Source organism: Culicoides brevitarsis, chromosome 1, assembly GCF_036172545.1.
Source record: "Culicoides brevitarsis isolate CSIRO-B50_1 chromosome 1, AGI_CSIRO_Cbre_v1, whole genome shotgun sequence".
NCBI classification, from domain to species: Eukaryota; Metazoa; Arthropoda; class Insecta; order Diptera; family Ceratopogonidae; genus Culicoides; species Culicoides brevitarsis.
The window spans coordinates 20244189-20266603 of NC_087085.1; the positions used below are offsets into that span (position 1 = coordinate 20244189).

A 22415-nucleotide genomic window follows, 5' to 3' on the forward strand; every position below is an offset into this window, starting at 1 on the left:
TCTCTTACCTTTTGTCTACTCCTGTGTTTTATGGCTCTCAAAAATGCGTTTATGGTGGTCAAGCAAACAAAAAAAAAATAAAATAAAAAATGTAAGGAAAAAGCGGCATTTCGGTATTTAAATGAAGGAATATGAAATGGATAAAGAAACAGGAAAATATTCAAAAAGGATTTTTTTGTTTGAATCCCTTTTTATGATGCAATTTAGTAATTATATGCATATCTATCTCAGGTCAGGTCCGAGGATTATCTCTTACTGATAAACGTTTATTGCTTGTTTTTATAGGTCGTGATTTAAAAAAAACACCGACGGATCGGCGATTCTTGTAGGTGAGTGAAATTTAATATTTTTTATATTTTTGATTTTTTAAAAAACTTCAAAAAAAAAAAATTTTTTTTCATTTTTTCTTTTTTGTCAAATTTTCAATGAAAAGTGATTTTCATCTCGTTTCATTGAATAATTTACCAAAAAAAAAAATTCATTGAAAAAAAAATATTTTTTCATCTTTTCATTGAACATTAAAGTTCGAACAAAATCAAAGAGTAAAAGAAACAGAAAATGGCAAGCATCATCGTAGGTACAGGTGAACGGGAAGTGGGCGTTCCCAATTTTACTCGATCATGCACGAAATTGATCGTTCACAGATGAATTTTAAGAGTTCGGAACTAATAACTTGCTTAGTGAATATCAAATAAATCTCAAAAACTTAAAAAATAATAATTTTCACTCAACTCCGACAGAGCAACGTCCCACTGAACACTGATTGGCTGAAGATCAACCATCATAAATCACTCATCTCGGCATTTCATAATGGCTATTCATACACTTGTCTTCCGTTCTGATGGTCAGTGCACAGGTAGATGTCGATAAGTGCAAGCAAGAGAGAAGATTTCACAGGTATTGAAAGGTGATCTTCATCAATCACTGTTGCATGTTGTTAGTCAGTTAGCAGGAGGTCGTGAAATGAAGACGTGTTAAATTTGGATCAATCATTTTTTGTTTGAGTTGGAATCCCTTGTGATAAAAAAAAAATATTTGAATTGATTTATAAAAAAAATTAAAAAAAAAAACTTAAGTGCAAAAAAAAGGAAAAAACTAAGTGAAAATTAATAAAAAGGATTAAAAAAGGAAACGAAATTCTGTGATTAAAAGGAAAATTCAATAAAAAATTGAATGATATCTATTAAAGAAGGTGTGTAATTTAAATAAAATTTATCTTTTTTCGAAAGTTTTTCTTTTAAAAATGTAAAAATTTATAATATTTATCCGTCGGATGTTTTGTCTCAAAAAAATAGTTGAAAATTAAATAAAAATATCTCACGTGTTTCTAACCTTCATACTAAATAATTTTTAACTTATCTAAATTTTAGTATTTGAACAAATATCTGATTTTAAATCAAACTTTAGAGTTAATTGAGTCCAAAAAATTATTTGAAAGATAAATTTTTAGATTTTTCTAATGAAAATTGATGTAAAAATATTAAATTTTTATAAAAACTTAAGTATCAGATATAAATTTCCTTCTTCCAATCAGAAGTGAAAAAAGTTTATTTTTTACCGGGAATCAAATTCATTTCCCAAAAATATGTTAACCTCAAGATAATAAAAAAATTCCTAAATTTAGTAAGTTTTTAAGTAATTCTACAAATTTTAATTTTAAAATTTCCCCATTTTTCTCTTAAAACATGAAAAGGTTTTCAGTTCCTGCACTTTTTCCAGGATTGCTTCTATTAAGAGGTAAAAGCTAGTTGGCATTTTATTCAGACGTTAACTTTGTTAAAGATGAAGAAATATTTCGAAAAAAACAAATTAAAAATTAGAACTCCAAACTTGTTTCTAAAATTTACAAAAAAATCTTTAAAAAATTACATTGAATCATAAAATAAATTAAAAATTGATTTTATTAAATTTTGCGCTGTCAAAAGTTATTTAAAAATTCCTCAAAATTTTAAAATTATTTGTTGGAGTTCGAGATTTTTATCACTTTTCTTGACATCTTCTTCCTTAGAATTGACACCAAAATATAAAATTTGCAAAAATTGTCAAAATTTTATTAATAAATCTTAAAACCCTCTTTGACATGAACAAACAAAACTTTTAGAGCCATTCTAACAAATCGCACGCGACAACTTTGATAAACATCAAACACCATCCTTTGTCTTGTTTTTTTTGTTACTTTTTTTTTGACAACATCTCAATTCACCTCTGCACAAACTTTTTTATATATTTAATGAAACATTTGACAAAGCTATACTAATTAATTACTCTGAAACGCTGCCATGTCACTCGTCATACGCTTGTTTAAAGTAGAGAGAAAAAAAAAGTAATATTTGTAGAATTTATTACAACAAACATTACTCATTTAGTGTTTAGCTGACAACGATGATTATGTGGCTCCTTGTTTTCATTCGATTTAATATTCATGATAATTGTAAAGGAAAACTCTCTGCTTTTTTGGCGGTGGCTTGCCACCTACATGTTGACAGGTTGACAGATGCTTGTGAATTCGTTTCATTGTTTTGTGTGACCATTTTTTTCAACAACTGCCGATTATCAAAGTGTGAATTTTTGTGGGAACTATCAAAGATAGAGTCATAGTGTCAAATACTTGGGGAAACTCTTCTACTTCTTCTGAAACAGCTTTTGGGTAAATAAACAAAAAAAAGCAGTGTAAGTGATAATTTTGATGGTCAAGTGTGATGATAACGGATTTTAATTGGGGTGCAATATTTGACAATTTATCGTGCGTCCAAATTCTACAAAAGATTTGTTATTTTGATGACTCAAGCGAGGAACCCGCATCATAAAAAAATGTTTTTACAACTTTCGGTACTTTTACCTCTCACCTCGTGCGATCGTTGTTCCTCATGGACGTGATAATTTCTTCCTCTTCCCATCATTCAGTATCGCGTGAGACAATTAAAAATAATAAAATCAATATTATGACATATTTTGGGTGAGAAAAAAAATCTTTTTTTTTTCGGAACTGTTGAAAAGGTGTAAGGAATGCAACATTAATGACGCTGAATTTACGCTGTGTCGGTAAAATGTCTAAATTGGACGCTATATAATCCCATATTATCAATTCAAAACTGAAAACTGCCATAAAAAAGATGTTCTCTCTTTCTTGCCGCAGCCGAAGACGAAGAAGAGAGATGATGGAGAAACAATACGATGAATAATATGATCATAATATCATAAAGCAAGAGCACAATTTGTATCGTAAACTAATAAAATTAAAATTGAAATATTTTTATAAAGAGACAGAAGACTGTAAAATAAAATGTTTATGCATAACGGGCAATGAAAATTATAAACAGACAAATATTTTATATGACTTTAAGGTAAAAATTATTAGTATTTATGAATTAATTGAATCCGTACTTGTCTAAGTTTGGCTCGAACAATTCAACGTTTAATTTAATAAACGCCATAAAAAAACATTTTATTTTAAAAAACGTGAGATTCGAAAAGATTTTTGCTTCATAAAAGGCTTTTCCCTAATGAAGACGATTGATTACAAAAAACTCGTGTATCTTCAATTAAATTTAATTTTTAAAAAAATCTTAAAATCCACGTGATTACAAGTCAAAACCACTTTAATTTGGTCCAAACTGTATCATGGCGACTTGACTTAATTAAAGAAAAAAAATGTATTTTTTTTAACAAAACACAATTCAAATAATGAAGACGACGCGTCTTTAGTCAAATGAGTTCATCACGTTCGTTCCAGCCACCATCTTGTGTCACCATCGAACAAAAATTTGTTGTTTAACCTTCGTTTGCTCGAATTTCGTGCGTGTGTGATCCACATGACGACACGACAAATTTTTATTATTAGCTTTTTTCATAAAATTTTTTTAAAAATATAAAATTTGTCCAGACTTTAAAAATTATTTGCTTTCTATATTATTTTTTTTTTGAGGTGAATGGAAAAAAATAAAATCAATTTTGTTTGTGAAACTCAAAAATTAATTGTTTGGATACACGATTTATTTTTTGCTTTAAAAGCAAAAATATTACAAGTTTTTAAGAGGTTTCAATTGGATTGCCTTTAAAATTGTTATTTGTCGTCGATACAAGAGAACTTGAGGAAATTTTTTGTGTCAACATTGATGGGTAAATAATATCGACAAGTTGAACGCTCAGGTTGTTGTTACGGGGAAATGGAGACTGGTACAGTTTGCTTTTTGTTGATGGGAATTTCGAATTGATGAACTCATATTTTTGCAATTTTAAAGTAGTTTTGGCAAGAGTCCATGATTTTTGGTCAATATCAAATCTTCGAACCTTTTCAGTTGACGAGTTCACGAACCTCATGAACGCTTTCCATTGTATACGATTGGAAAATCGTATTTAATGGACGGCAATAAAGGGAGAATCTCACTTTTTCAGTGCCTCATACAACTGCACATCGAGAGAATGTTACGAGATTTTCAAATCTAGTAGATTAGAATAAGCATGTCTTTATGGAGATCCCTTCCCGAGACGCTACTAGAGGAAATTCCAAAGGCTATTGAGACAGAAGTCTTTCGGTCGATGACGGCAGCAACAAATGTTGCTTTCGGCGCGAACAAATCTCCTTGTTTCCGACACTCGCCGGACTTCCTTAGTTAGAAGTACATTAGGACTCTTCGGACTCTTAGGAAATCAGTTTCATTGTTCAAAATCAATATCGAGCTGCAGTAATCAATGCATGACCAAACTATGCATTTATATAATATCAGTCTTGTATCTTTGTCTACCTTCTTTCTGTTATGTATTGATCGGATGATTTCGTTCCTGAACTCAAGAAATTTTAAATTCACCTTTATTAGTCCTTATATTAATTCAAATATTTTTAATGACTTACCTTTTTATTCCACGTTTAAAAGAAGGTTGTTGCTCTGTCCACTTTACCATTCTTTTTCGTAACAAGAACTCATGTAGATTTTTTTTTATGTTGAAGAACAAACTGAAAAACGTCCATATTTGTTTGCCCAGCAAAGTAAATCAGTGTATTTGTAAAGCCATCCTGTTCAATAATAATTGTCCATTTTGTACTTGTGTCTCTCGCATTGCCTGCACTGTGTCATAATATTTGCGTTGGAATATTTAAACACACTAATGACAAATCGTTTGAACAAATAAAATAAAATATAATCAGATACCACACGCAAATGCCAGTATACGAGCTGGCTCTATTTGGTCTTCATTAATAAACATACAAAGATTTTTTTTCTCTAAATTAATTTTTTTCTTACCTTTTCTTTCAGAAAATACTGAAAAGCAATCATCCGCGTCGTCGCCGTCTTCATCAACATCATCAGCTTTACAAATGAGATCCGTCGAAGAGATGGCCGCACCTCACATTTTGTCAGCGATCGAGCCAATGATATCAGCAACGGGCATGTCAATGGGACATCATGGCACATCGAATCGCAGTCCGGATGTCGATCGAAATTTGAGCATCGTACTTGACGATCGTGATTTATGGATGCGATTCCAGAATTTGACTAACGAGATGATTGTTACGAAGAATGGCAGGTTAGTAGTGGTGCGAAAAAACGCCTAAAGGCACGCATAATTAATTACTTTGCAAAACGATTTATTGCTGCCATTTATTTTTTTTTTGTGTTGCTTAGAGAGATATTTTATGTTTGTACTCTTATTAGCGGAAAACGGATTTTTTTGCATTCTCATGCACTTTTTCGAAAAAAATGCCATTTTTAAATATTGAAAATGCACGATTTTTGTGTGCTCTCAAAACACGAAGCACAAAAACGCGAGACGAGAGAAAATCAATAGCTTTGCATTTTGTTGTTTGAATAGAGTTGTGGAACAAATATGCAATCGAGCAACTTACTAATAATAATTAACGCCTATTCCAGTTTATTTTGTTTCATTTAACACCTCAGCATGGTACTAACTGGTTGAGACAATAAACTAGTAAATGTAAAGCAAGCAAAAAAAAAAAAACATAGTTTGCACGTGTATAGCTATAAATGTGTACTAATGAAGGTTGTTTTTCTTATATTTTCTTACCTAGACGAATGTTTCCCGTAGTAAAAATAACCACAAGTGGCTTGGATCCTGCGGCGATGTACACTGTCCTTCTGGAATTCGTGCAAATTGACAGTCATCGTTGGAAATATGTAAATGGCGAATGGGTTCCCGGCGGAAAAGCTGAAGCGCCTCCATCAAATCCGGTCTACGTTCATCCCGAATCTCCTAATTTTGGCGCGCATTGGATGAAAGAACCAATTTCCTTTGCAAAAGTCAAACTTACGAACAAAACAAACGGTTCTGGACAGATAATGTTGAATTCTCTGCACAAATACGAGCCTCGTGTGCATCTTGTGCGTGTTAATTCTGAACAACGACGCGTTGTGACATATCCTTTTCCGGAAACGCAGTTCATTGCTGTCACAGCGTACCAAAATGAGGAAGTGACGTCACTTAAAATCAAATATAACCCCTTTGCAAAGGCGTTTTTGGATGCTAAGGAACGTCCTGACTCGACATATGCGCGAGAAAATCAAACTTACGGATGGTTTTTACCTCATACAGCTTATTCGGCGCCTCAACCGACGTTTAGCACATCAGATCGTTATCAATATTCGTCAGCGGCGTCATCGCAAATGAGAAGTAATCGAGTTACGCCTTATACGACACAACGTCCCTCGAAACAAACGTCTGTTTCGCCGTCTCCCGTTCCAACATCGAGTAAGAAAATCAATTTTTTGTATAAATTCTGATTTTTCAATGCTTTTTTTGTAGAATCAAGTCCCGGAACATCTTCAACGGCATTTTCCGCATATCCCCCGAGTTCGTCAGCGTGGCAAATGACACAATCGTCTTCCGGCACATATTGGAATAGTCCTGCCCCGAGCAGTCCGAGCTCCATTCAAGCACATAATTCGTCACCGACGCCGTCAAATGGCTCGCCACACTATAACACAGCGTCGCCTACATACAGTCACTCACATTTGACGTCGCAATATATTCCGGCGGTGAATCAAGCGGAAATTTATCAAAATGCAACGCCACCACCGCAGATTTGCACAACTGGATCACATCAGGTAAGGATTTTTCTTACAATTTTTAATTTAAAAATTATTAAAATTGTATTTTTCAGATTTATCATCCTCCACCAGCGGTCTCTCCATCAACATATCAAATCTATGGAAACGTTTTGAACCCAAACACAATCACAAATTTGAGTTATTCGACTTCGTGGCATCCCGGCGATTACTTTCAATCAACTTACCATTATCCAACGGGAGACTACATTCCAATAATCGGTGATCTAAAGTAAGGAATTTCTAAAAACATAAGAATTAGTCAAAATTAAAATATTTTTTTTAAATTTCCAGCACGTACGCTCAAACCGTAGAACCAATCGAGCCAGTTAAAATTCATCCTGGATTGTCACCGAGCTCATTTTATCACAACAATAATAACAACGAAGCAGTTGTTGTTGGTGAAGCTTCCGTCATTCAAGAAAATTGCAATAGTAATCGGACTCCAGAAAGAGAAATTAAAACTTGGACTCCTTTGACGCCATCAACGCCTGTTACTAATAGCTAAGAAACGTGCAAAAAGAAAAAAAAATATGAAAAAATGATCTGAAGTTCTTGTAAAAAGTATTAGATAGTATGGAAGTTAATCATTGTTGTTTAGACTCAAAAGTTAAGTTTTAGAAAAAAAGTTAAGAAAAATATTTGATTAATATAAAAGTTTAGTTAGTGAAATATTTTAAAAGATTGAATAAAATTTTACAAATTATTGTAATAAATTTAAAGTTTTTAGGTTTTATCTTAAATGTAAGTTAAATTAAACGAACAAATATCTGGATTAATGTATGTAGCTTGTAAAAACAGAATTTAGGCGTTATCCATTAACATCAGATAAGACGGCCAAATTTTGAACCCCCCTTATATGTGTCTAGTGGACACGTATCTTCTGTTCAAAGAGGCTTTAAGTTTAAATAAAAACGTGGTAGGTTTAAACTTTAGCTTTATAGTATCGCGAGGACCAAAAGAAACGACGCAATCGAGTCTACAATCCGCTGGCTGATAAGCAATTGTAATATCACTCACGTTGAACCTTAAAATTTTACTATTCCCGTATTTAATTGAAGTATGCTTTGAAAATGATTTTAGTCAATTAATAATTAATAAAATAAAAATCAGTCGAGTAATTGGACCAAAGAATGTGAGATGTGTCAGAAAGAAAAAATCACAAGGCATATTAAGACACCAATTCAAAATATTATAGTTCCAAAATACAAATTCGATCATATTCATATTGACATAGTTGGACCTTTTCCTCCTTCAAACGACTTTAAATATGTATTAACTGAAGTAGATCGTTTTTTTCGCGTTGGCCAGAAGCTTATCCAATTAAGAACATAGGAACAAAAACTTTAGTAGACGAATACTTTTCGAGATTCAGAATTCCGACAAAAATGACGACCGACCATACTTGGCTTATATGTATTACTTGGCATTAGAACTTCAATTAAAGAGGATTTAGGAACGTCTCCTGCTTTTCTCATGTATGGACAAGATATAACTTTACCTAATGAATTATTTATCCCTTTTGACTCTTGTCCAGATCCTCTTGATTATGTTAATGAACTTAAAAATATTTTTGATTCGATATAACCCACCCAACCTAGGAAACAAAAAAAGAAGATATATTTATTCCAAAATCTTTAATAGGAATCGAAAAAGTTTTAATTAGAACAGATAAAATTAAAAAGCTTAGATAAAAAAAATTGAACCATGAATATGAACCATGTACAAAAGCTTCATCAGGGAAGTTCTCTTGACATATATTGCTAAGGAATTACTTCATCTCAGTTAAATTGAAGTATCGAATGTAACACCAGCTAAGTAAAATACTCTGTACATCAAACACATTCCCAGTTAAAACCCCAGTGAGCAAGCGTCTCAACGTATAAAAAATCAGTATTCCTCAACGATTTCAAAAATACGTTAAAATTTATGCTCCTGAAAAACCGTTAAAATGCAATAAATCACAATTTTTTGTTTCAAGAACTTTTTCCAACTATCTGGAACAAAATTGAAAGTTCTCGAACATTCTAAATTATTCCACAAATTTCCATAAAATTGCAATTTTCGACCCTTTGTTTTCCTTAAAAATGTTTATTAATGTTTCCTTAAAACGCAACAAGGAATTACACAATATTATTATAATTACATCAACAACCACCAAAATTTTCCCTTTTTCCTATAAAGTCAACATACACAAACGAACATTCATGTAAAGTAACAACAACAACAACATCATGAGACACGAAGTTACCCGAATGACTCACCGACGTTGTACTTTTTTCCCGTTTTGTATGTATTGGCACATCATCATCGTGAATTGTTCATACAGCAAATCAGACCATACCGAAGTTTTCGAGTAAATAGACGTATAAATTTGCGCTCCTAAATAAATTTTTTATTAAAAAAAATATCCAAAATATTTGTGGAAAAAGCTTAACATACAAAAGAGTAAATCAGCAGTAAAAAGATATAATTAGTGTAAAAATTATTCTTTTTTTGTACCTGTTTGTGGAAAAGTAAAAAAAGCAAAATTTGTTTTTATTGTTTCGAAAAGATATATCAAGCGAAGTGTATTTCACCAACTATGTAACTCTAAAGCTCTAGAGCGCTGTGTGTCGTGTTTCGTAGTATATTGTACATGTTGAAATAGAGAGAAATAAATAAATATACTACGCATTTGTGGCTTGTGCTTAAAAAATACACTCACAACTAAGAAGTAGACGACGACGTCGACGAATACTGATAAGACGGTAAATAATAAGCGAAATAAAGTAATCGAATCGAATAAAACATCTGTTCCGTAAATTCACGCAGTTAATCATTCGAACGATACCGAAGTGGAAACATCTCAATAACGCTTAAAAAATTAAATTATTAAATCGAGAATAAAAAAAAGTCGTCTACTTTTAACGAAACAACAACAAAAAAAAAATATTAAAAATGAATTTATCGTTTGCTGGATGCGGATTCCTCGGCATTTATCATGTGGGTGTCGCTGTTTGCTTTAAAAAATATGCCCCTCACTTGTTGCTGGACAAAATAAGTGGAGCATCAGCCGGTGCATTGGCTGCAGCATGTCTCCTCTGTGACATGCCGTTAGGTAAGTCATCATTTTTTACATACAAAAAAAATTACAAGTGTCGAAAAAAAAGAAGAAAAATCAGTTTTTTTTTGTTGTTGTGTGTGTTCCATATTTGTTTACGCAAATCAATAAAATAAATTTATATACAAAGTGTGCCTTTTATTGGAAAAAAAAGTATAAATAAACTGATAAATAAATTTATTTAAAGTAAATAGAATAGAAAACGAAGAAGAAAAATAACTAAAAGGAATGCATTTAATTGTAATTATACTCGATGAAGTGCACTGCTCGCCATAACAGGTCATTAAACATGATATTTACATTTGTTATAAAATTCTTTCCTCATATTTCTATTTTTTGAAAATTAATGTCCTCGGTAATTATTCAACCAATTATGGGACGCCATCGTCACGGAAATCGAAAATTTTTCGGATTAAAATGCCCTTCAAAGGCTTTCAAAAGTTATTTTTGTGACAATAACTACATTCACGTGCAAGAAAAAAATCAAAAAATAGACAAAAATTACAAAGTAGCAAGTGGTTTCTTGTATAATTTGTAAAAAAAAAATATTTCTTTGTCTTTGTTTATTTTCAAAATCACAAAAACCGGTTTCTAGTCGAGAAATTTACACACCCCCAACTTCTTAAAGGTGACCTTAAAGGAGATTTTTGACACTTGCAAGTGTTTTACGTGCAAATTATTTTTTAAAAAAAGTTTACCTAAGATTTTTTTATGGATGGTCGAAAAATAGATTAAAACTGCAGGTAAAAGTACATACCTGTAAATCCCTTTTTTTGTTCACATCAATCAAAATAAAGCGAAGTTCGTTGTTGTTGATGATGATGAACGACTATTAATCATTATTTTCTCATCTATTCTATTAAAAGGTGATGGGTGCATATAATTGCATCACTGCACTGCCTCTGACGTTCTTTGTTGTTCTTTTTTGTTCGAAGAATGACTAGAAAAAAAAATTAAATTAACTTTTAGTGGTTTTTTTTCCCAAAAATCGGTTTAATTCATTTTAAATTAAAGCAAGATTGTTACGAAATAACGTTTCGTTCACCTGTTCTTGTCTCAAACGCCCCAAAACTCGCGTATCAGATAAGATTCTGGACGCTCAATCAATTGAAGATAAGCTAAAACGTACCCTAAAATGATATCATTTGTCAAAAAAAAATTTTTTTTTGTTATTTTGTTTAAATCACGAACAACTAACTTATCAATTGGCGAGATAGTCAATGTCACAAAAGTATGAATAACAATCAACAAAAGTTCATTAACTTTTTTTCACGGAATTTTTAGTATTTTTTTGCGAGTAAATTAATACAATAAATGTTAACATGTTGTAATTACGACGAGTCAGTTACTCACTGAGTTGGTCAAGTTGCACGAGTTCAACAAGAGATCAAGCCAATTTGTCCGTCATTGTTCGACAAAATTAACAAAAATATATATTTTTTTCGTTCATATTGACGAAATGTGATGCATTCTCCTATCTCGTGCAAAGTAAAGTGTGTTATAAAGTAATAAAAAATTTGAGTGCAAAGTCTTATGAATCATGTCAAAAACGTAATAAAATTGTTGATTGACAAATTATATTGATTTTTTGTGTTCTTTTTACACATTTAGCCTGGATTGGATTTTTTTAGAGGACTTTTTATCAGATTAACAATTAAAAATTATTTAAAAATAAATCACGAAAATTATAAAATTTTAAGTAATTTTTTAATAAATTTTTTAAAATTATTAATGATAATTTTTTTTTTAAATATTTCTAATCATTTTTATTTTTTTTAAATTTTTCTAATTTAATTTAATTTTAATTTTTTTTAAATAATTATTTTATTTATTTTTTTAATTAAAATATATTTATTTTTAAGAAAAATCTAGAACTTTTTATTTTTTTTTTAATTTAAAATTATGATTTTTTAAAAATATTATTCCATAAAACTTTTACGTTTTGTTTACAAATTTTTAAAAACAATCCTCAAAATCCGGCAAAAATGATGAAATTTGTTTCTCTGCTCGCTATCGCCAGGAATTACGTTTTATTTATTATTATTTATTTATTTCATGCCTGTCCGCCTTTCACATTTCTCTCTGTCTCTCTTTCTCTGCGATATTTTTGTTTTGCCATTTTCTAAAAAAAAAATGACAAGAATAAATATTGCCGCATTCCGGCAAATCAAAGCTGTCAGACTTTCGTTATCACAAGTTGTTTTCTTAATTTTTTTTGTAAAGAAAAAAAAATTAAAAATGACGTCAAATTCTTAATTTTTTTTTTATCAAAAATCTGATCAAACAGACAGACAGTCTGCAGCTTTGTTCTCTCGACAGCGGCGTTTGTGTTTTAGTTTCGAGCATATCGGTCAGTTCTTTTGTCTTCGGCAAACAAACCTAGATGTCTTTATCAAGTCCGCCAGGCGAAACAAAGAAATCCATGCATGAACTTGATAAAGCAATAAACGATGAATCAATTAAATATTGTATATTTTAAATATAAATTCAGTTATCATGCGTTTCAATCGCTCCTTATTATCACTACACAACGATGATAAATATTAAAAATAATGCATCGAACATCATTGTCATATGATACGATGTGTTGAGCTAATTGTGTGTTTTGAACTATATTTAGAAATGCCACGAGCATTGACAGAAAAAAACTGTAAAAAAATAAAAATTATCAATTTATTCCTGTAATGTAGGTCAATTTGAACAAAGTTAGCTGATAATCCAGTAAAAAACACTATTGTGCGATTGTGAATGAAAATCAGTGGCAAGCAAGCTTTTTGTTTACAATAAGTGTGGTATGGTAGATAACCTCTAAAAAAATTTTTTATGAGGGTTTACTTCCAGTTTTTTGATCCTTTAAAATAATTTTTTGTCTAAAATTTCAATTAAAATTTTAATAAAAATTTTATTTTGATCATTATGATCTCTACATAACCTCAAAATCAAGCAAAAATTAATTTTAAGTAAAATTTTAGACATATTTAATTTTTTATGGAAAATTTTACAAAATTTTTTGATCAAAATTGATCACATCGATCTTATAAGAGAACAAGAGAAACTTTTTCAATGACAGCTCAGCTGATAATTTTGCGCATACACAAAAAATATGTAATAAATAAACGAAACCACAACAATCAAAGCGCGAAAAACGAAGAATTACGACCAAATGACGTAAATAACTCTCACATGTGTAAGTAATTAAAAGTATATAATTGTTCTAAATACAAACAACTACGGAAAAAAAAGGTTAAAAAGGGAAAGAAAAATAAAATTATTTTGCGGTTTCTTTGTAAATAATCGTCGTTGTTATAATCGCCTGTTACTTGCACACAATTGCAATTGCGCGAAAAAAAAATCCGCTCGCTGATTAGAAATTCAAATTAATAATCGCTTGACCTAAAATGTCATGAGAAAACAAGATGATAGTAGTACAAATACGTCAATATTTCAATATATTGCGATCTGAGAAGCAGAAGAAGAGACTCGATGACTGACAATGGATTTCCGTTCCTGAAATGCAATGAGGTCGCATTTTGTGCTGATTTTGATTTTTTTTACTATGAGTCATAAAAAGTTTTGAAAATTGTCGAAGAAACAAACAAATAAGCAGCGATCGCTTAGGTATTAAGTTACGGAAATTCAAATATTTACCTACTTTTTGTTTGTTTGAAGGAAATGGAAATTCAATTACGAAATAATTTTTTCGTTTGCATATCAGTTACTTTTAACTTGATACTTTTTAAGTTTCAAATTTTCATTAAAATTCTGATTTTAAACAGTTTTGAGGTTATGTTTGGATCGTTTTTTCTCAAAAGATCGTAACATAACCTCAAAATCGCTAAAAACAAAGTTTTTCTTTTAATTTTTGAAAATTGTTACAAAATGTACAAAAATTTGAATTTTAAGCAATTTTGAGGTTATGTTTTGATCATGAGATCAGCTGAGATCATAACATAACCTCAAAATTGCTTCAAATCCAGATTTTAATTGAAAATTGTGTTATATGTCAATCATCAAGTATCAAAAATCACTTTATAAATTAATATGTTAAAGGTGTCAATAACATAAAACAACCCAACTTTCGTTCTCTATCAATCAACAACATACCACTGCAGATGCATCGAGAAACAAAAGTTGTTTACATAAATTTTTAATTCCAAAGAAGGAATTTTGTTTACAATTTTGATACCAAAAACCTATTTCTATTACGTTCTTGTAAAAGGGCTACGAACTCGATTTTTTGTTGTTGTTTTGATTTCATGTGGAAACATGTTAGACCGAAAAAAAGAAACAAAAATTTCGTAATATGTTTACTTCTCGTTTTAAAAGTAAGACGCAAATAGCCGTGCCTTTAAAAACCGAACGTGGTGTGATTTCTTGGAAAAGTTCCCTGACGTTCTGTGTTTATGATAATCAGGCAGTGATAAGAAATTCTAAGGTCAAGTACATGCGAAAAATGTGCGCGGATGACGTCAATTGAGAGGAAAGAGGCGTGTAAATCAATCAAACAAGCGGTTGTTGATAAAAGAAGAGCGTTTTCTTCGAGAGGAAACCTTCACCTTCACATTGCACGTTTGCTCTTCAAAATAAACGTGACACAATTACCTTTGTTTCTGCTCGAGTTTGTGACAGTTTTGCACGAAAATGTAGGTAAATGTGAGCAAAAAGACAATAATATTCTCGGCGATGAGGCGCATGGAAACCGTACAAATGTACGATTTGTATTTTGTTGTCACTTTTTACGGTTTAGATACAAAATATTTATCATCATGAGTCGTACAACGATAAACAAGTGCTTTGATGTCATAGATAACGATATGCATTAATTCTTATTGTCAACTAAAAATTTTGGATTTTTGCGATGATAGGGAGGCTATCGAACTTCCTGTAGCTGAAATTATTTCGAATTCACGATTTTTAATGATATTAGTTCATTTTTTAATATTTTGGTTTTTTGGCATCCCCGGGTAATTGGTAATTGGCATCCCTGGGTAACAAGATCCGTTGTCTCTTAATCAACTCTATAGTCAAATTAAATCATTTTATCAATATTTTTTTCAAGAAATTAGACTTTTACAAGAAATTCTTCTAAACTCATCTGATTCTTGTCTTTAGGAATGCACTTACAGTCCTTCAGGAATTACATAATTCCCTAAATATTTCATAAAATCCAGCTTTTTGTTGATTTCCTGTTAAAATTAACTCAAATTAATAGAAAAAACAACAACAAACAAACCAGTTTAGTCGTGCCCTTTTCATATTAAAATAACTTTTGTGTGGTAAAAATAAAAACAAACATACTGGTCATAAAATACATCGCTCGTGTAAATACTGATGACGCTATCCAAACACATCATCTGCGAAAAATAAACTATCAAAAGGGCCCTGAAAAAAATAGAAAAACAAAATTCTTTCGAACTTATGATTAGAATATTATTTTTTTTTTCAAGTAGGTTTACCGAACTGTTTTTGTCGTTTATTCAAGGCCATTTCACTACCGCTCTCGTCGTCGTGACACACATATAAAAATCGTACAAACGTAAATTACGCACTTTTTTTTTGTGTAGCCGAAAAACAACGATTATGTCACAATTTGTGGTGTGTGGCAGTTACGATGTTGTCATGCTCGCTCGACTTAAGTACTTGAGCTACGTTGAACGAATAAACGGCAAGACAGGCCCTTTTTTATCTGGGGCTCGTGTTTTAAATTAAATTCAATTTTTATCAAACTATTCGAGATAAGAATTTATTTACAAAGATTCTGACAACGTGGTCAGTAATAATTGAAGGCTGAAGGTTGTAAAGCAGTGAATTGTGAAAAATTTTCCTTTCACTTTCAACTGATTTAATTAAAACATTGTGCAAATTCTTTGCAGTTGAAATTAGTTTAGTAGGTTAATCAGCAATTTATAAAGAGAGTTTTGAACTCTTAGTTGTTGTTGTTTGTTTCACAAAAGATACGTCTTGTATTTCAAATGCGCACATTTTTGAATAGTAAATAAAAGTTGTTGTTGTAAACATGTTGATCATCAACAAAACAACTGGAAACTGGCGAATGCTATGGAATTCAGTGATATAATGTACAAGTCGGGTGTGATGCAACATAATTTTTGTCAGTTTTGGTCGTTTAAGGCAATTTAGACAAAGTAGGTGTAATTTAAATATGTATTTATCTATGGTCTAGACAAGAGTTTAAGTTTTTTCAATGTAAAAAGGTCTTCTTTTTGTAAAAATATTTTAATTTTTATCAAAAATACGAATTTTTCACATTTAGTGACATTTTTGAGCAAAAATTTGTAAATGTCAATTCAAAAAGTGACCGTTAAAAATTTAAAAATAATTTTTTAAACACAATTCTTTGATTTAAATCTTGTTTAAAGCATTACATCAGCTTCTAACGTTAAATAACTTCAATCTGAAACCCACTAGTTCACTGTAATCACAATTTATAGTAAACAACACTTGCTGTAGCTTCATATCTACAACTAGATAATAATTATTACGTTGGACCTTGCACTTACCCTTTGTCATGACACAACTTTTTTCTGCTTAAACTGCGATTTACATTGACGTAACCCGTTGATATTCTTTCTTTACTGGGTATCGATCTTCATTGATGCAGAAGTAAATTAACTGACCTTCCTCATTCTTGCAAACAAAACATGTTTTACATGCAAAACAGCTTAATTTTTGTCTTGTTCATGTAAAAAACTACTCTTTTGTGACAAATATAATTAAATATATCATTGTAAACATTTTTACATTCCGAATCATTATTTATTTTAATTTATTTGCAAAAACATTGTGCATCATAAGTAGGTCATATCAGTATTTAATTGTTTATTTTTTTTATGAAGTTGTCATTTTATTTGCAAAACATTGATAAAGTTTGTGACAAAAGCTTGAAGCGATGAAAAATATTCGCATTCAATGTCAACATTTATTGGGTTTTCACACCTCCATGGTGCCTTGGAGTGCTAAAGAGAGTACGCGTGACCGATTAGATAAGACAAAAAATGAATGAAATACCGGAAAACCCGTAAAGTAAGCCGCTAAGATGATATTTGAAAAAAATTACGATTAAGAAACACTTCTAACCTAACACAATGATGATTAGAAGGTCGTTGCGATAAAATCTTATCAAATGTGTGCTAGAATGTTATCGGTGAGGTTGCGCGCGGATTAGAAATGCGAGTTAGTAAACACAATCATAAATAAGCGGTTGATTTTTCGCATTTTTTTGTTTGTTTGTTTTTGCTCATATCATAAAAAAGTAAGCATATGCTGATAAGGAGCCGATGATAATGTCGGTCAGTAGAGCAGCGGGAATGTTGCGGGATCACAAACTGAGTAATTGACGTCAAAGCTCGATTGTGTTGGACGTAGAAAAAAAAAATGAGAGTGTTTTTTGTATGCCATGATTTGAAGTAGATTAGGATGTTATTGTTTTACGAGGGCACTTTGTTATTGTCAGTGGTTCTAATCGGTCCGATTTCAAGGTTCTTTTGCGTATGTTATCAGCGGTGTTGGAGAGGGTTTTGCGCAGAAATTCGAAGTTCAAGGTAGTTGTAGTTCGATAACTTTTTTTTTATTTTGTTAACTCGATCAATTGAAGTTCAATGATTGGCCTTGCCAAAAAATTTAGTATTTTACAGATAATTTTTTCATGAGTTGACGAATTTTTGAACGTTTATTCGAATCTGAGTAAAGAGGCTTTATTGCGAGATTAGTTTTGTCACTGAAGATTTTGATATGTTGTTGATATCTTATGGTCCTCAATAAAGTTTTTGATACAGATGATGTTGACCAATCAGTTTTTTCGTTTTGGTGATCTCATTGTTTTGTCATTTAGTGCGAATAAAAATTGGATTTCACATACATTTTCAAGTTCTCTAAAAATTTTCTTGAGTCAGTCAATAGTGTTTAGCGCTTTACTCGTCATTTGGTTTGACAATCTTAAATCGTTTTTTCTTCAAAGGTCGTAAGGTTGTGATTTGCCCACCGTTGCCAATCTTTCTGTCAAGTATTCCGGGAGTAGATCATTCTTGGCTTTGTCGATAAGTTTCAGAGCGTTAAAGTAAACTCTTTGCTTCACGTCAAGTAACTCCGCGTCATTTAGCATACTCTCCACATTCGCATATCTGTCTTTCAGTAAAATCGCTTACAGGTCCTCATCACAGATCTTCATCATCTTTTATCAGGTCTTAAGGTTAACATCACAAGTCATAAGTTGAAGAGTTGATCATCAATTGATACATGAAATAAAAAATAAAATTTAAAGGCCATCAAGTTAATGTGATCGCTACTTACCAATAATTAATGCATGCACCGAGAAATTCACTTTCATGCAAGACTCGTCAGTCGGCAGATAAAAACCAGTTATTAATTTCCGATAAACGTCTGTCGTTGTTTTTTTTGGTCATCTGTCAACAACAACAATTTTTTTTTTATCTCTAAAACGGTCACTTTTACAACGTTACACCCAAATACAATGCACAATGAATCGTATGATGTCTGTCGTATGATAGTTGCCGTTAGAAATAACAACATAAATTTTAATGTTGTTTATGTTTCGAAACATTGCATTTCGTGCGTTTGTATGTTTGTGTGAGCTAAAAATAGAATCGCCTGATGTTTTCATGTACGTTCGGTGCATTCCCCTTTTCTCGAAAAACGAATATTTTGGTGAAATGTTCGGTTGTGCATTTAAAAAGCCGAAGGTAGAAAACAGCCGAGGGTGTGTCTGTGACGTAGCATTTCACTTCTGCGTGCGTGTTGTGAAGTTATTGAATGAATTTTGAGCGGGAACGAGGGATGCTGTTGTATGTGTGACTGAGTGGTAAAGTGCAACAGTTGTGAGTTCTCTTAAGAAAAAAAAAATCTCCAGGTGGTTTACCTGGAAAAAAATCGTGTTAGAACGTGTTTTTGTGATTTTTTTAAAAAGTATGTTAATGATTTCCTTTTTTCTCGTTGCAGGTGAAATGACATCTGATTTCTTCCGCGTTGTAAACGAGGCGCGTTCACATTCCCTCGGACCGTTCAGTCCGTCGTTCAACATCCAGACATGCCTGCTGGAGGGCCTGCAAAAATTCTTGCCGGAAGATGCCCACGAACGTGTCAACGGCAAGCTCCACATCTCGTTGACGCGCGTCTATGACGGCAAAAATGTCATCGTGTCGCAGTACAATTCGCGCGAAGACCTGCTCAATGCGCTGCTCTGTGCGTGCTTCATACCCATTTTTTCGGGCGTTTTGCCGCCACGGTTTCACGGTGTTCGATACATGGATGGTGCATTTTCGGACAACCTTCCCACAATTGACGAGAACACGGTAACCGTGAGTCCCTTTTGCGGCGAAAGTGACATTTGTCCGCGCGACAACAGCTGGCAAATGTTCCACGTAAACTGGGCCAACACGAGCATCGAAATTTCCAAGCAGAACATCAACAGATTCCGTCGCATTTTGTTTCCGCCAGAACCGGAAGTGCTCTCGAAAATGTGCCAATCGGGCTTTGATGATGCCTTGCGGTTCTTGCATCGAAATAACTTGATAAATTGTGCGCGTTGCTTGGCTGTGCAATCGACATTTGTCGTGACAAATCCGAATGCGAACAATTCCGAGTCGGAATCCGAGCAGGCGGACCACGATCCCGAATGCAAAGAGTGCATTGAGCAACGGCAGGAGGCGAAGGAAGGATTTATGCCGGAAACCGTACTAACTGTCTTCCAAACGTACATAAATCAGGCGAACAAGGGACTCATGAACTGGATCTTTCGTCACAAGAGTACTAGGCTGCTGAAAACGGCGCTTGCCTTGCCAGCAACGTTGCCAGCTGACATTTTGTGTGCCACACTTACAAAGTAAGTTACTTCCCATTTACTTGCATGCCTAATTTTTTTTTTCAAAATTGCATGAAAATTAACATTCGGCCGTAGAAATTTGATTTTAATTTTTTAAACCGCTCGTAACATCCTTAAAAACTTGATTTGTAGGCTCTTATTAACACTGAATCGCATTGTAAGTCTTGTGGGTGACACTATTGAACACACAGAATACAAATTCCAAACTGTTGCCCGTCTTATTGAAAATACGATGTTGGCAACGTCCGACAGTAATGTCAAACTCGTTGAGGAAGACATTCGACGGTAAGTCTTGGTTGGGCTTTGTTTGGCTTAAATTTGGTGTTATGGGCAAAATTTTTGTACAAAATTTAATTTTTTTCTGAATTCTGAATTAAATAACTAAACAACAATCTTTTTTTTTTTGTTACAGAATTATGAAAACCGCTCCAACGGTTGGCCACATGGTGTACAGCTTGACCAAATATCTCATGGAAAGTTTGAATATCATCCTTGTCCAATCTAGAAATAAGCATCAAAAAATGACTGCCAATGTGACATGCGAACTCGAGTTAACCGAATACGATAGACGGGGCTCGTCGCAATTCAAGAAACTCGGCAGGCATGAATCGAAGGTCGATATTGTGGTGGATAGTGGGTGAGTTACTTACTGATTTGCGTGAAATTTCCAGTTCTGATGAAAAATTTTTTGATTTTGTAGTCAGCCAAATATCACGGAATACATTCCGAATACCGTAACAAATACTCCGTATCACACACCAGGTTCGTCCAGCGATGTGGATGCCTTTGATCACATACTTGAGGTGACGACAAACCAGGAAGCTGTCTACGCCTTCTATTGGATGGATGAAAATAATAAAGTAAGATATTTAAAAAAAAATTATTTTTACAAATTTACTTACGATTTTTTTCCGTAGTTAAAAGTGACTGAGATATTTGACATGACAAACAGTAATGATCCGGCGATCCAGGGAACGATGCCGTCACAAGAGCAAAACAATCAAAACGATGCCGAGTGGGATGCGAGTCAACAAAGTAGGTCCTCTCGTAGTTTTTGTCAATTTTTCCGAAAAATTTCTAATTTTTTGAATTTTTTTTTCACTCTTTCAACAGGCTATTCTCATTTGCCCGAATCCCAAAGTCAACCTAATCTGTATTCCTACAATTCCTCGGACAGTATCAATAGTGATGGCAGATGGCAGCCACATAGTGTGCAGCCGGTGCGACGTTTTCTCGATGCGCATATCCGCATTGACGACGACGAAGAAGCCTCTCTCAGCGAAAGTGATGCCTTTTTCCAGCCGGAAGCCGACCAATCACGCCTTATCGAGATGAACAACAACAATAATAACAATTCGTCGCTTCGTACAGCAAATAGTCGATCTCTCATTGAACAACCATAATTTTAAGATTTTTTTTTTATTTTAAATCCTACACATACTATATGATTATTATTTTATTTTTATGATAAAAAGCAAAAAATTATTTGAAACTGTAATGCAATGTGACATAAAAATGTTTTATTTTTTTTAATTTTTAAGGCAATCACCATATTTTAGTGTCTAAGTAGTTGAATATGAATGAAACACAACATAATTTATTACAAAAAACGTGTAAAAAATATGTAAAAATCGAAAAAAAAATCTAAGTTATAACGTGAAGTATCCTTAATAAAATAAAAAATCTAAAATAATAAAAAGAAACTGTAAAAAGAGCTTTAAAAGAAGCAGACAAAAAACTGTTTCTTAAAAAAAAATAATTAAATAGATTCCATTCGACGACATCTCCACAGAATAAAAAGTCAAATCCAATTAAAAAAATGAATTAACTTTTATTATTGTGAATAAAAGTGAAGAATTTTGTTACCAAAAAACAAAAAAATAAAATTTAGAAGTAATAAAACTTTTATAAAATATATTTTAACAAATCAAAAACAAAACAAGGCTGTGCTCTAAATAAATAGAAGTAAATTGTTTTTCATCCATTTTTCTTACAATTAAAATAAATTAATAATCCAAACCAAAAAATATAATAGTGAACATAGCTAAAAATTTTAATGTGGAATGGAATTTGTAAAGTTGTTTATTTATTATTAATTAAAAATAAATAAAAAAAAATATAACGATAGTTATAAACAGACGAAGTTTTTATTAATAAATTTGTAATTTAAAGTATAATTATGCAAATAAATAAACAAATGAAAATAACGAAAAATTGTTTTTTTATTTTTGAGGATTTTTGTACCAGTTTTTCTGTTTTGAACAATTTTTGATATTTCTCTCAGAAGTATGAAAGTTTTTGAATTATTAAGAAATAATAACAAGGTGCGCAAATTTTCTAACTTGCTCTAACAAAACTTATTGGAAATAAATAATACAGGTTAGCTGGTTATTTT

At 32.0% G+C, this 22415-nt stretch overlaps 2 protein-coding genes across 4 annotated transcripts; both read left to right on the top strand.

The window, feature by feature from the left end:
• Positions 1 to 5317: 5317 nt before the first annotated feature.
• LOC134827220 (T-related protein) lies at positions 5318 to 7690 on the top strand. The gene is given in 4 exon segments (XM_063839801.1): positions 5318 to 5526; positions 6029 to 7061; positions 7118 to 7293; positions 7356 to 7690. Coding segments are annotated over 4 exon segments (1632 nt in total). The 3' UTR covers positions 7570 to 7690.
• A 1726-nt stretch (positions 7691 to 9416) lies between these two features.
• Positions 9417 to 21840, top strand: LOC134831348 (patatin-like phospholipase domain-containing protein 2). Of its 3 annotated transcripts, none has more exons than XM_063845068.1 (7): positions 9417 to 10161; positions 19138 to 20020; positions 20153 to 20305; positions 20433 to 20657; positions 20721 to 20880; positions 20938 to 21055; positions 21134 to 21840. In XM_063845068.1, exons 1-7 carry the CDS (start codon positions 10002 to 10004, stop codon positions 21421 to 21423), a joined length of 1989 nt encoding a protein of 662 aa, XP_063701138.1. In that variant the 5' UTR covers positions 9417 to 10001; the 3' UTR covers positions 21424 to 21840. The 3 variants fall into 3 exon arrangements, with proteins under 3 accessions (XP_063701138.1, XP_063701154.1, XP_063701146.1); XM_063845084.1 differs by having other exon boundaries at positions 20938 to 21059; positions 21134 to 21305; XM_063845076.1 differs by lacking the exon at positions 20153 to 20305.
• The last annotated feature ends 575 nt before the right edge of the window (positions 21841 to 22415 follow it).

Coding starts and splice junctions, on each gene's coding strand:
- LOC134831348 (XM_063845068.1), top strand. CDS start 10,002: ATGAATTTATCGTTTGCTGGATGCGGATTCCTCGGCATTTATCATGTG. Junction 20,658..20,720: donor GATATTGTGGTGGATAGTGG/GTGAGTTACTTA, acceptor TTGATTTTGTAG/TCAGCCAAATATCACGGAAT. Junction 20,881..20,937: donor GGATGGATGAAAATAATAAA/GTAAGATATTTA, acceptor TTTTTTCCGTAG/TTAAAAGTGACTGAGATATT.